Genomic DNA, 15,094 nt, shown 5'->3' with positions numbered 1-15,094 from the left:
CTTTTCATAGATGACGGTTGACATGGTCGATAACTCCGCCCCCACAAATCAAAGCCCATTACATAGTGAATCTAAAGAACATCAACTATAGTTCTAATAATAATATCTTGTATATTTCTTATAATATACATAAGTTCTATATAATAAGTTCTTGTATTATTATTTTATAGTAGGCATAAATCCTACATATACATAGGAAAGTAAACTATTCATCACCAACCTAAGAGTGTCTTGTAACGAGTTCCCATTGGACAAAGCTATAGAATGGAAGAAACCTCTGACAGCTGGAACAGCATACATCCTTATGTATTCAGCAGACTAAAAATAAGTTTTAAAAAAATAATAAGTAAATTAAATACAATAGAGAAACTGTGGAAATATCATACATGGCTTAATATAAAATTTGTAGGCTAATTGAAAAATCTGGCACTTTGCAAATAACTTGCATATTTTGCACTGTGTCCGAATAATTGGAGAAGTCTTCAGTGTTTTCTTATCTGTCTGACATTTTTAGGCTTATTGCTATCAGCCTATATGTCTTCGGGCTGATTAGGAATTAAGTTAATTACTCGGTCTGAAGTTCTTTGATTTATTGCAAAAAACCTATATTAAGGGTATTTACAATATGAATTCTCTATTCTCTATTTGGGCTTACTGCAAACTGCCTGAAATAAACCAGGTTAATTGTGCCTTGTGTGATTTTTTTTCCTATTGCTCTAAAGGTATCTGGAATCACAGAAATAAGCCTAAAAACTGTCAGTTTCATTGGATAATATTGGATACTTTTTCAATTAGCCTGGTACATTGCAAAATGACAGTGACTGTTTTCAAAAAGTCAGATTATAAAATTGGCCAATGATAGATCTATATATTCTCCTCATTATATCCACTTTAATAGTTTTTTTTAATATAAATTTTAAGCACACGCAAAACAATTCTTTATATAAATTATTTTGTTTGTGCACATGTGATTGATCTCACAAGAAAGTAATTTAACTTAAAAGAGAAAAATAATAGAAACAAGGGAGTGACGACGAAAATTATTTCCAGCTTGCAAAGCAAGTATTTAAGCAAGGTGATTATTATAATTTAAGTCTACCCATTTCTTGCACAAGGGGCTTTTTCATATTAATTAAATACAGCTTATCACTTTAGGTAAGCCAGGAAGTGTTGCACTGTGATCATTGACTGACAATGTAATCAGAATATGCATGATCATACAGTTAGAAAGTCGTAACTATTTGTTATGACTTTCTAAGTATTTTTCTTCTTTTTCTTATTTCATTTTAATTTAACAAACCGAAAATTCCACAATTTAGGTCTAAATTGTTTAAAATACATAAATTTAATAAACTACAAAAATAATACATTGAATCGGAGTAATAGCACGCAAGACAAAAAAATTTAAAAAATGGTGGCATAAATACTTCCAAAAATGTAATTTTAATAATGCTACTTACTGATGCAATTTTAATGGATCCCAGACTAGGATGTTCCTGTTGCATATCAATGGTATCTCCCAATGCTAACTGCTGCTTCTGCTGTTCTTTTTTCTGGAAGAAGAGAACTGAATGGAAATTCATCAGTGCCCATGCATGAGCCACCTGAAATATCAAAAGAATTATGTCACTGAAAAATATGTACATTAATAAAAGAGTAAAATATTAAATTAAACAATGGTGAAGATAATTGCTTTGAAGCTCACATACATGAAAATTAAACCAATAATTGGCAACAAAAATTAAATAAATAATCAGCACGCATGAAATAAAGTAGATTTGTGCTTTAAACAGCAAAGCTAAATAATATGAAAATGATGGAAATAATATAATATAAATAGACATACAACCATTTCAGTACAATAATAAGAACCATTTTCAATGTCAAAGCACAGTATGAAAGAGGGTACACAGAAATGCAGAAGAAATTACAAACAAGTTATAACAAAAAAGAAAAATAATTAATTAATTAGATAAGAAAACAAAATTGAACCATTTATTGATTATTTGCAAGATCTATCTTTTAATTTCTACATCTTGCAGTATACTGCAAGATGTAGAAATTAAAAGATACATCTTGCAAATAATCAATAAATGGTTCAATTTTGTTTTCTTATCCAATTAATTTTTTTACTTTTGTTATAACTAGTTTGTAATTCCTTCTGCATCTCTGTTCCTACAATAAAAAAAAGATAATTATTGAACCAAAATGATATATCTGTTTATGTAAAATTATTTGTGCTCTTTTCATGTTGTTTAGGTTTTAGCAAAACCTATGTAAACTAACCATTTGTTATTGAATTTCTTAACTGTCACTTTTAAAAAATAAAGAGTGAAATTAAATATCAAGTTTCTCATAATTAAAATTTTAAAAAAAGGACAAAAAAACATACTTTATACCAATCTCTGTTTTTGTCCATAGCCAATGAATAGAATTGTAAAATCTGTGGAATTGAAGTTTCATTAATGCCGTGTAGATTCTCCTCCCATTCTCCAAGTTTCAAATAACATCTATTACAGATAGAGAAGAATTTATTTATAACCACAACAAAGAAAAAAAAGTCATACAAATTTGTAAATAAAGCAGTGGGCATACTTTTATGCACATAATATCTAAAGCACAATATTATTACAGGGTGCATAGTCAAATCTCTCAACAAAAAATAAGCACCTTTAAAGTCCTTTTTAAGCACTCAAAAAATATTTTTAAGCATTATATATATTAACAAAATGCATAATAATTTTCAAAGACTTTACATGATCACGATAAAATAACTAGTTTCTGACAAAGAACTTTTTTCTTCTATTAGCTACCATAAAAAAAAAATTGAGATATTTTTTCCGTACGATTTCAGAGGGTGGAAAATGAAGCCTGAAATTGAGAATATCTTGCAAAATGCAGCAGAGTTCCACATGAAAGTGCAGGAATCTCAACAAATCCAGCTCAATAGATGCACATGCGGACACCAAAATATATCATCAATTATGTATCAAGATTGACGCTATCATGCAAAACGGACCGACAGTATGCCGAAATGGATTGTGCTTGAATGAATTGAATAGAATAATGTAAAAACCACGCTTTTGCATAATACGAAGCAAAAATTGACATGGTAAAGAAAATAAATCCCATTTTCGAAAAAGGAAAATTAAGTACTTTTTCAAAACACCCCATGAAAAAAGCACCTTTAGGGGACTTTTAAAAAACGAAAATCGAAAATAAGCACTTCACACCATGTATTATTATTTATGCAGCTCAATATTACTATTTGATTTCAACCCATGTAGGTTACAGCGGCACTACTCGCACATCCTACTCTTTCATATTTCCAAACCAATTTTTTTTTAAAATGTTTTTCCCCCTTAAGAAAAGTTCATTATAAAAGCAGGCCAACCTTTAAAATTTAATTAATCAAACAATGATATTAAGTTCTCTATCATAACAATATTTAATAACTTAAAACATAAATCATAGCTGCCAACATGGATAGGAAAAAATCCAGTTGATTTTAGAAAATATAAAATTCATGATAATTGTTGTAAAAGGCACTAAATATTTTACACATAGGGAATTTTACGGATTTTTATAGTCATCAAAATAGAAAAATCGTAATATTTTTCAGTTATGATTGACATTAAACATACTTGAAATGCAATGTATACTCCTAACTTTGAATATTAAAAGGCATTTAATTCATCAAAAATAGTTAAAAGATTATTTTAATTAATTTAAAAAGATAGTTCTAAATAAAAATAAACTGAACATTTTAAAACAAAAAACGTTTTTAATTAATTTCTATAAAAAAAGGTTTGTTTCATTATGTATTAGTAATACTTATTTAAATATTCAAGCAAGCAATAATCCGTACAAAAATTTTATTTCAATGGGAATTTTATTTAGGAAACTTGCTCAATTTTAGGGAATTTTCTAAAATGTACATAACCCAGGAGAATTTTAATTAAACCAGTTGACCAGGAGAAACTGGCAAAATCCAGTAGAGTTGGCAGCTATGATAAACTAATTATTTATATAATAGTTGATTGAAAATATTAATTAAATATTAATAAGATAATTCTTAATTTTAATTGCTCACTCATATAGATTAATGCCAATTAATTACATAAAAAATAACTAACTAAAACTAAAAATTTGGTCCAATATGATTACAAAATACAGGGTCTTACTTAGACAGAAGTTTTGTGATTTCTGTAGGTGGGTTTCCATTAGTCATAGTATTTTTGTATTCTTGAGATGCTAGAGATATATTCACAAATGTCTGCAGATGCTTAAATGCATTTTGCTGAAACAATAAGATAATTACATCATCAATAAAATAAACAAATAAAACTTATTACAACAAAACTAATATAATATTTAATAATACAGTAAACAAAATAAAAATGCAATGAGAAAAATAGAATATTTTAATTCAATTTCAATTTCACATACCAGCTCTTATTATTTTTATTTTTTAAAAAAAGCCTTTATTGGCTTTTTTATATTTTACTATTCATAATTAATACAAACGTATTTAAATGTTTTATTGATAACTATTCAGTAAAATTATACACTGCACATCCCAGTGTATAAGTTGATTTTTCAAACCACCAAAATTTTACGGCAAAAAAAATCTTATTGAAAAAAATACATTCTCTGTTGCATTTGAATTGTGCTTTAGAAGAGGTTTTATCTGTCTTTCTTTTTTTAAGATTTCACTTATTCTTCTTTGTTTCTAAGCATAAAACTTGAGAAAGGCTTCTGCAATATCTGCATTCTCCGTATATTGTCAGCTCCATAACTGTTATTACATACTATGGATTGTTTTGGAGCCTTTTCATATTCATTATTTACCTTTGACATGAAATAATATAATTTCTTGCCATCCTTTTTATAATTTATATTTGATATAAAATTTATAAAATACTGTTGCTTAGATTTCTTCATTTCAGATTTAAATTGTCTAGCTAAGATTCTCCATACAGAGACATTCTTTTCCTGTTAGTTCCGCCATAATTTTTGCGTCATCACATTTTTTCTTCAAGACCTTCAGTTCCTCATTACAGAAAGGTTTGTACCTCCTAGCTTTATTGCAAGGGATTGATTTTTTAGGCTGCCCCTAATACCTCTTCACAGAAGATCCTATTTGCTGCATCAGCAGATAAATCCGACAAATTTATATCTGTTACTCAATTTTCAAAAATATTGGCAAAGTCTCCCCAGTTAGCTTTACTAAAATTCCGGGAATTTTTGGTCCTCTTGCAATAATATGTATTTTTTCTATTATTGGGTTTTAGAGTACAAAGGTTTCAGAGATTGGTTTTTAGAGTACATTTGATGTCCAAATCCTGGATCTTATCTCTTCGCATCTCAGACACAGTCAGGCAGTAAAAAAACAGGATCAGGGAATTACAGTGACTCAACTGAATTGAAAGGGCGACAGTTACGATCAAGAACATAAACTATAACTTTTCATTTGTCAGAAAACTCATTCATTACAGTTTTGAAAAATATTCGTTAAAAATAAGCTCGGGTTTTTTTTTGAAATTTTACCTTGTCTTTTTTTAGCAGTTTAAACTAAAAGAGAAACCGGCCTGCTTTTATTGACCTGGTCAAAACCAGACAACCATGCTGATATCTGGCCATCATGAGCTTAATGGAAAAGAAATTTCATTGATATCACTTAAAAAGGATTCTGTTTATAGAAACTTCATCAATAAACAGCAAATTCCACTAACGAGTGATTATACAAATAAACGTGCATTAAAAAATAACAAACATTTGTTTTAAAAAAATTTAAAAACTAAATATACCTTCTGGTTACTTTTCCACATGTGCTTAATGTAAGCGAATGTTACTTGAGGATGGTTACAGGGGAGCATATTTTGAGAGTTTGTAGAGGGATCTGATCCTAAGAGCATTACTAATGTTCGGTGAGATAATGCCTGCAATAATTAAATTATTAGTTAAAATAAAACTTTTAAAGATATATAGCAAAGGTACACATAAATTTTTCTTTATTGTTAGTAAAAATAAAATAAATAAGCCTCAGAAAAATAAATCATACCAAACGTCCGGCTTTTCTGCAGAGACTTGCGTATTTGAGCCATGATCTCATGTCCTCTTGCGGACTGACTACTAAAGAATGAACTTGCATTATTTTCTGCCAGTCTTCAACTATTCTTTGGCAGCCCTTTAAAAAAGAAAAATAAATAAGTTTTTAAAAATAGATAAAGCTGATAAAATTATTATTTAAATATCCTAAATGATATAACAGTTTAAAATAGCTTTTTAATTGTGATTCCATTCATTTAATATCTATTTCAAAAATCTGTTTCTGTTTTTAAGGAATCACTCACTAGAAGGCAAAGCGAATACAGGACAGGGATGATAGTACAGTACAGAACCCGTTATCCAGAAACCAAAAAACCGGAACAAAATTCGGTAAATTTTCCCGCTATTTTTAATAAAAAAAAATTTTTTTCCTCATAAGATTTTAGGATTTTTCGTTCTTTTTTTAAAGATGCTTACCATACCATCATTTTGGAAATAATGATTAGTGTATTACTTCATCGTTTTTTCTTCTTTTTAAGATTATTTCCAAGCTTTTTTTTTCAGTTGGATTTAACAATAAAAAAAAACGGCTTTTTGTAACGATTCAGAAAACCGGAAAAATCAGTTTTCCGGAATAGCGATGGTCCCGATCGTTCCGGATAATCGGTTCCCTACTGTATAACATAATCATAGCAAAGTAATTGGTAGTACAGAGAATCCTCCAGGAAAGACCACCTCTATTTAAGACCACTTTTGAGTGCCGCGGAATTTTATCCATAGACTTCCTTTAGGAAAGGCCACTAAAACCTCTCCCAGCGACCGGGAAAAACATCTGCACCACATACAGAAAAGGTCAAATAAGGAAACGCAAAAAATACTATAACAAAAAATATTGACAAAACAAATAAATAGATAAAAATGTATTCAAACTATTTGTGTGAGGCTCTTATTTAGAGAGCTCTTTCTGACTTGTTGTTGTTGTTAATTTACGTCGCACTAGAGCTGCACAATGGGCTATTGGCGACGGTCTGGGAAACATCCCTGAGGATGATCCGAAGACATGCCATCACAATTTTGATCCTCTGCGGAGGGGATGGCACCCCCGCTTCGGTAGCCCGACGACCTGCGAGCGAAGTCGATCACTTTACGGTAGCACAGTTTAACAAGGACCAATATCGTACACCCTCGGTCCCTACGCAGACTGATCCAAGTGGTCACCCACCCGCACACTGACCGCAGCCAGTGATGCTTGACTTTTGTGATCTGCTGGGAACCGTGTCTTAACGATCAGTCCACTGCGGGACGAGCTCTTTCTGACAATCAAACCTCCTGTTACAGTCAGAGTGCACTAAAGACAATGAACTTACTTTGATTACTTTGTCTACAATGATTTACTTTTAAAGTTGGAAGTTAATCACGCCTATTTCGATGGAAGGTCCCCTTTGAACAGTTGACTTGCTATTTGCGACTGCATCTTCGTCCTACTGGCTCATTTACACACAGCCGGATCCTGTACACACTCAACTGCTAACAGCAACACAGGAGGGACCACACACACAACCTTGATCTTAATACAGCTCTCACGTTAAATGCTTAAAACTCGGCAAACTTAATACAGCTCTCACCAAGTGTTCAAAATCCAGTAAACTTAACACAGCTCTCCCGGGTTTTCACAAATATGGCAACTAGTGGTCACCGTTCATCGAATTCTATCCCTGATAAAATTCTGGTGGGGATTATTGTGATGTAAATACTACTACGATTAATAAATATCAATTAACTAGTATACAAAACATGCTAACTTGACTCAATTTTGAGGTACTTTTTGATAGATAAAACCTTGATAGATGACCTTTTAACAGATTCTCCGGCATTTATGATGAAATAGAATTTTGCTCTTAAATTTTGTGCATAAAACTCAGTCATTGGTTTAAGTAACATATGTAAAATCCAGTAATTTTTTGCCTCTTTATCTTTAAACTGTTTGACTGTTGTTTGGATTTTCAAGATGATATTGCACTTAAAAAAACTCACACTCTTTGGGTTTAAAAATGCAATTATAGTCAATTAAAGCACTTTAGCAGTGCATTTTCTCACTTGTAATCTATCCCACCATTTCTGTTTAATATGGTCTCGTCTTTCAGGAATGAGCTTGTACTGTATCACTTCTTCCAGTTCAGACATCATCTGGACATGAACCATTGCCTGTAAGAACAGTACAAATATATTGAAATAAGACATACATTCATAACAAATGAAGATAAAAATTATGCAATGAAAAAAAAACTATACAATGAAAATAGAAATTACTTACACCATAAGCTCTGCTATAACTTTCACCAGCCAATGCAGTCAATTCAGTATCTAAGAGATCTCTAGCTTTATCAATAAACTGAAAAAGTAACCAATAAAACCAAATCATTCTTCAAAGTTACTGAATTAGTTAATGCAGGTAATTATCATCGTTAGTGGTAGAGGGAAACTTTTTGCGCATTGTCATGTTACTAAAACAGTGAAATTACTGATCAAACAAAGAAAATCATCCAGCTTAATTACGCAGCATTTTTTAAATTATCAAATATGGTCATATTTACAACTTCAAAAGCATATTATAGTAACAAAAAAATATTAAGCATCTCTTTTACAGAGAAGAAGATAGTTTCGTTTTAGGTATCGATTTATAACAATTGTGTAACACTTTCAACAATCGGAAAAAGGGGTCATCGGACAAACTAGCAATGAATGCATAGTTGCTTAAGAGCATGGGAAGATATCCAAAATTTGGCAAGTTACTGATAGACAATATAGCGAAAAATAAAGTCAACTCCATTAATATTAAATTTAAAATAATTTGGCTACAGCTTAATGACCAAAAAGACTGTTAAATTTTAATATAACCCAGCAGTTAAAATTCAATTCATTGAGACACTGAATTAATGAGTTTTAGATTTGTCTAAATTAAAACGTCAGCCCTTACATGGATTGTTAAGAAAAGAATAAAAGTATTTTCAAGTGCTTTTTATAAAATGAGATAAAAATGAAATAATTGACTTAATTCAGGATTAAGAATGATTTAAAAAAATAAATTTATGAAAGTCAGGAAATATGTAATCCCTATAATGGCATTACAGTAATGATCAAAAATTTACTTAATTATCTTAATATTCTTATAAATTTACTTACTTTATTAAGTTACTTTTATGTAAATAGCAGCAACGATTGACATTAAGTGCAATTATTTTCAAATAACAGGAAAAGTTGAAATATTGTAAATATAAATATTTACCATTCTGATTCAATATTACATAAACCAGACCAATATATGTAATTGAATGAACTGACAAAAAACATTACAACATGATTTTTACATTACTTAAGTTTATTTCCTATCATGGTGTATTTATTTATTCAATAAACAAAAATCTTAGTCAGAATGTCATATCAGCTGAAGAAAATTTGTTCTGTTATACACCAATATGTCAATTTTTTGAGCATATTGAGGAAAATAATTAACTTAGGAAAATGAATCTCAAAAAAACTGAAGTAGTTTAGTCTGAATTAATTGAGATAATTCAGATTGTTACCTACATGAATGCCTAAAATCAATCAGTATATATAAGTAAGCAATGTTCTAAGATTAAGTAATGATTTGCTTAATTCATTGTTTAGATACAAATATAATTAAATATACCTGTTGGGCAGCATAGAAATCAGATCGATGAATTGAAAGTATGGCTTGATAAAAGGCACTGTCTGTAGTTCCACGGGGAATCACCTTCGTATATTCTTCCATACTCTCCCAATGACCTGAAATTTGCAATAATTATTTCAGCACTTTAAAAAAAAAAAAATTAAAAAAGAACTTACAGAAATATAGGAAATTAAAAAATAATCTTTAATGTACAGTAGTAAGAATAATTTAAAGCATATGCATACTAAAACAGGTTCTTACTTTAGGTACTACAGGTTACAGGTGCTTACTACAAAAACAGGTGTAAGCACAGGTTACAGGTGCTTACAGGTTACAGGTGCTTACTTACAACAGGTGCTTACTTACCTGTTGCATTTCCTGCAACAGGTTATTGTAGACCAGAGGGGTCTTCACAATTGTGATTTGAAATATTGTGACCAACAGAGCATGATGGGGTCAATATTGAGCAGCAGCCACTTTTATTTCTCAGACGAGCTGGCACCCATCAAACTGAATGTGGGTGGGCTTTAGCTGGCCACCAATTATATATGTTTTTTTAGTTGGGAATTTTAAAATTTTACCTTGATTCAACAGTACCTATTTTCCTTGATGAAAAAACTTATTAGAAAAAGCTCCAATTTATTAAAAGGCTACTTCTTAAAAGAAAGAATTAACTTAACTAACCTAATCCCCATGCGGCTGCAGCTGACATAGGCGCCATTTTTGTTTTGAATGCAGTATCTGCAGTGGGCCATGTTTCACTTGAAAGTTGGTACAGTTGACCCCTGCAAAAGAAAAGTATATTACTGTTACAAAATATTCCTTTTAAAAAAATTATAAAAATGAATAATTTTGTTTAACCATTTGTTTACCGCTGGTACACAGAATGGCTTCATCATGCTAAGCACAGTAAACAAAAGATTAATTATAAAAAATCACGTGTACATCATAATATTAATAAATTTCAACAGAATTACATTTTAATAAAATAAACAAATTAAATAATAAAATTATTTAATAAAAAAAAATACAGTGACATCTGTGTAAGTAGTCTGTTTATGATATTATATTGAAAGAAGGTCATCATATTAAGAGGACGCCATATAGCGGGAGAAAATTTTCCTCGCAAATTCACTTTTTCCTTCATTGCTAATTTAAAGTTTAAAGTGTGAGTTCAGACAAACCTAGAGTAAGCCATGTAGTTTCAAGTACTGAAAAGAAAGTTTTAAAATATACAAATGAAAATAAATTATAAGACAACTCAGGATTATGCAACATTGAAGTTCTCTTCTAATAATTTGTTTGCATTTTAATGTTTTGAAGTATTTTTTTTTCAGCAACTGAAACTTCATGACTTATAACAGGTATGCCTACATTTTCTTTCTTTTAAATTTTAAATTATGAATGAAGGATAGAGAGAATTTTCGACAAAAATTTTCAACAGCTGTATGGTGTCCTCTTGAGGTGAGATAAAAGTTGCAAGTGTTACTTTGCTCGAAAGATATATTTCCACATAGTTTCACAAGAATTGTTCTAATGCTATCAAATAACTCAGCAGTGACGGGATTAAATTAATCAGAGGTAATCCTTGCAACCGCCAGGGTTCCCACTCTATGATGAGATTGAAATTCAAGGACTTTCCGGGACTTTTCAAGGACCTCAACAAAATTTTCAAGGACCTTAATCTAAGACCCAATTTTAAAAATTATTCTCTTCTATTTTACTAAAAGCAACAATGCTTGTTGTGGCAATAATTAATTTCAAATATAATACCTAAATGCTTTGCCTATATAGAGAGAAGAGAGTATATGTATTATGGACTAAAATTTATATTTTTTAAAAAACAACACTACTGGTTTTACATATTAATTCACAAAATCATTTTCAGCACAATCTATAACTAATGGTAATGAGGTGTTAATGGTGAAATCCTTTAATCCTGTGTATTTCCATGTGAAGGCTGCATGAAAGACAGAGCTATATCTTAGGTATTCCATATTCCATGACTATTCCATAACCCCCTCCTCTCCTCTATTAAACATCGTTTCTGAAATTATTCATCTATAATTTACACAACCTTCTCTAAATGTTATGCAGCAACAATTCTTTATGAAAATAAAAATTAGATGGAACAAATCCCATTTTCACCATGTTTAAAAGCATTATTCGTTATGTGTAATCCACAACTGCCAATGAATATGACCTGGTGGGAATATTTCTCTTTTAATTCATACTGAAGCTTCTAATAGAATTTCCAATTGACATAGGGTCCATCCATGGATAATTGAAGCAATTTAGAGAGCTTTTAACCATCATCCATGCATTTGTAAAAAGAGGACAAAATATTTTCTGCAGTTACATGACCCATAAATTGGGAGGTAAGATACTTAGTGCAAACTTTATTATCAATTCCTTACCATAATGTCCCTCTGCTTAGATTGTAGAGACTGATTTAACATCTCATCAAAGAGTACAGTGTAGCAATCAACATTCTTCAGCTCATTTATAAGAATCCCTTTGAAGTATAGTGCCAATCCAAAGGAGCCCAAATAGGCTCACTTTGTGGCACTACAAAAAAATTTGTCTAGCTATACAGCTATCAGCAAACATTTTGGAGAACAATTTACTAATCCCTTCACAGGAGTTACATGAATAATTTCTAGTGATGCACTTCAGACTCCAGAGAATTTCAGCATCAAGCACATTCCTTTTGACCAGATAAGCAGACAATGTTACCTCGGCCATTAAAGTTTCTGTTTCACATAGTGCACACGATGTTGAAGGAGTATTTACACCAGATGAATTAGATGTTGATGTCTTTGGAAAAAGAGAACTCAGGGCATGAGACTGCTTTTTTGTTTTACCTTTCTTTCATGTGTGATTTCAGAGCAGATTCTTCCATTTTCCACTCTTCCATTTCCGATATCGATCTCCTTCATGCATAATCGGCACTTGGCTCTGAACTTCTTTTCGGGCATCGATAAAATCCATTCTTTATAAGCTTGATTATCCATCCATTGGGGATTAAAATAGCACTTCCCAGGCATAACTAGCCTAAACTACATAACACAAATACGAAGTCGTGCCTTTGCGAATACGCTTTACAATAAAGTTTTGAAATGACGCAAGCGTAAGGACAAGTGCGGATGGTAAAGCGGCAAATTTATTGAAAACTACAAGGTACATATTGTTACGAAATTCGAGAGTATTCCAGTTTCGATAAGAAAAAAGAAGATCTAAGAAAGATGATGAAGGAGTCTCGCCCCGAACGCATTGATTGTCTGCTGTGCTCCGCGCGCTTGGCAGACACCAAGACGCTAGGCCCGGTTAGAAACGGTGGCGTTAAAAACCACGTGAGAGAGCTCGGGAACAAAACAGAAAGAACGAGAAAGATCCGCGGGTGTTTTATAAAAAGGGCCGTCGGCAGTATTGGACAAATTCAAGGATCTATCAAGTTTTTCAAGGACCTAAGACGTTTTTCAAGCACTTTCAAGGACCTAAATTTAGCACAAAAAAAATTCAAGGACTTTCAAGGACTCTCAAGGACCGTGGGAACCCTGACCGCTCTGTGAGAGGTAAAGAAATGGTATGAAAAATGCTGATAATAACTGCAAAGTGATGCTCCCAGTTAACAACCTTTTTTAAAGCTCTTTCGACACAAAAAATAAGAAAGCCACTCTTTAAGTACCTTACACTTGAGGCAGAGCTATATTTTTAAACCATGTATACCATCTTGCCATAAAAAATTACCCAAGCTTTAAAAAAAAAATTTAAACATTTTAAAAATTATTAAACTTTTTTCAATGCTAAAATGAAAACTAACAAAATCAAATTATTGATTCTCAATTTTTTCACATTTTTATGAGCTCAGACAATACAGCATTGCAGTAACTTCTTAAATATTGAAAAAAAAATCACACACGCTTTTCAATTTCAAAAGACTGCAGCTTTTCTTTATATTCACAGACATCTACAGTTGTGCTATTTTCAAAATAAACATGAAAGGCCCTGGCTAAAAATAAGCTTAGCCTGACCTAGCAGTCATGAATAACTGTTGCAAACTCACAATAATTATGAAAATAGCACATTATTTGCAAAAAAAGAAAGTGTCATTTCATGCAATGATAGACCCTTTGAAAAACAGTTTTATGAAAAGTCTATGATGTGAATCACGCACAAAACGAAATCAAAATGAAAATTGTCTTACCATTCACCAAGAACTTCTAGACACTTCATCTGTCCCATAATGAGTTCTATATCATCTGGTTTCTGCTCTCTTGCTTTCTGATAAGCAATCAGTGCTTTGTCCCACTTATGCAACTTCTCATACCACAGCTCTTTCACTTTCTGTCAATTACATAAGAAACAATTTTAATGTACTTCAATCAGATAGCAGGGGGGAAAATTTAAAGACAGTAGTAGAACCAGTCTGCATAGCTGCCATTTCTACTGGATTTTTCCAGTTTCTAATGGTCTACTGGTTTAATTAGAAATCTCCTGGTTTTTGCACATTTCAGAAAATTCCCTAAAATTAAGTTTCCTAACAAAATCCCTGTTGAAATAGAATTTCTGTACAGATTATTGTTTGCTTGCTTGAATATTTAAATAAGTATTACTAATACATAATGAAGAGAACCTCATTTCTGGGAATCAGTTCAAAACTTTGTTTGTTATAAAATGTCCAGTTTATTTTTATTCAAAACTCTTTTTTTTTATTAATTAATTTAAAAATCATTTAACTATCCTTGATGACATAAATGCCTTTTAATATTCAAAATTATGAGTATACATAATACATAACATTTCAAGTAAGTTTAATATGTCAATCACAACTGGAAAATATTTCAAAAATTCGTAAAATTCCCTATGAGTAAAATATTTAGCACACTATGTAACAATTATCGTGAAATTTATATTATTTCGTAAAATCTACTGGATTTTTTCCTATTCATATTGGTAGTTATGCTGCCAATAAGAAAAAAAAGTTCTGAATTATTAAAGTCAATTTAAAAAATAGTATTGAAGTAACTAAATATGGTCAGTTAAATGCAAAACACAAAATTTTGTACTTCTTGATATGGCACTTACCTCTAACCCCCCCCCCCTAAAGCTAGAAATTTATAGTACACTCAAATTAGGAACATATACACTCAAATTAGGAACATATACACTCAAATTAGGAACATACAACTTACAGCATTAAAATAGTGTAAAACAGTGTTCTTCGAATTATCATAAAAGTATAAATATTTAATAACCAATCAGTAATCACTTTTATTGCAATACATTGTAGTGATTATAATGTATTTTCAGCAACACAAAATATTATAACAATGCCATTCAAAAAAAAAA

At 30.9% G+C, this 15,094-nt stretch overlaps 1 protein-coding gene across 1 annotated transcript in view; it reads right to left on the bottom strand.

Moving 5' to 3' along the window:
- The window catches only part of mTor (serine/threonine-protein kinase Tor), a 105,322-nt gene that overhangs the window by 28,486 nt on the left and 61,742 nt on the right, over positions 1 to 15,094 (bottom strand). Inside the window, exons 32-42 of the mRNA XM_016051467.2 lie at positions 13,950 to 14,089; positions 10,427 to 10,527; positions 9,743 to 9,858; positions 8,366 to 8,443; positions 8,149 to 8,256; positions 6,065 to 6,190; positions 5,811 to 5,942; positions 4,185 to 4,300; positions 2,393 to 2,510; positions 1,461 to 1,604; positions 221 to 318 (exon numbers count right to left, since the gene is read on the bottom strand). Of these exons, the coding sequence (XP_015906953.1) occupies positions 221 to 318; positions 1,461 to 1,604; positions 2,393 to 2,510; positions 4,185 to 4,300; positions 5,811 to 5,942; positions 6,065 to 6,190; positions 8,149 to 8,256; positions 8,366 to 8,443; positions 9,743 to 9,858; positions 10,427 to 10,527; positions 13,950 to 14,089 (1,277 nt within the window). The remainder of the gene's footprint in view (positions 1 to 220; positions 319 to 1,460; positions 1,605 to 2,392; positions 2,511 to 4,184; positions 4,301 to 5,810; positions 5,943 to 6,064; positions 6,191 to 8,148; positions 8,257 to 8,365; positions 8,444 to 9,742; positions 9,859 to 10,426; positions 10,528 to 13,949; positions 14,090 to 15,094) is intronic.

The sequence above is a fragment of the Parasteatoda tepidariorum genome, chromosome 9 (genome assembly GCF_982258835.1).
Source record: "Parasteatoda tepidariorum strain Cologne lab strain chromosome 9, Ptep-v5.0, whole genome shotgun sequence".
In the NCBI taxonomy this organism is placed as follows: domain Eukaryota; kingdom Metazoa; phylum Arthropoda; class Arachnida; order Araneae; family Theridiidae; genus Parasteatoda; species Parasteatoda tepidariorum.
This window is presented reverse-complemented; position numbering and strand designations above follow the sequence as displayed.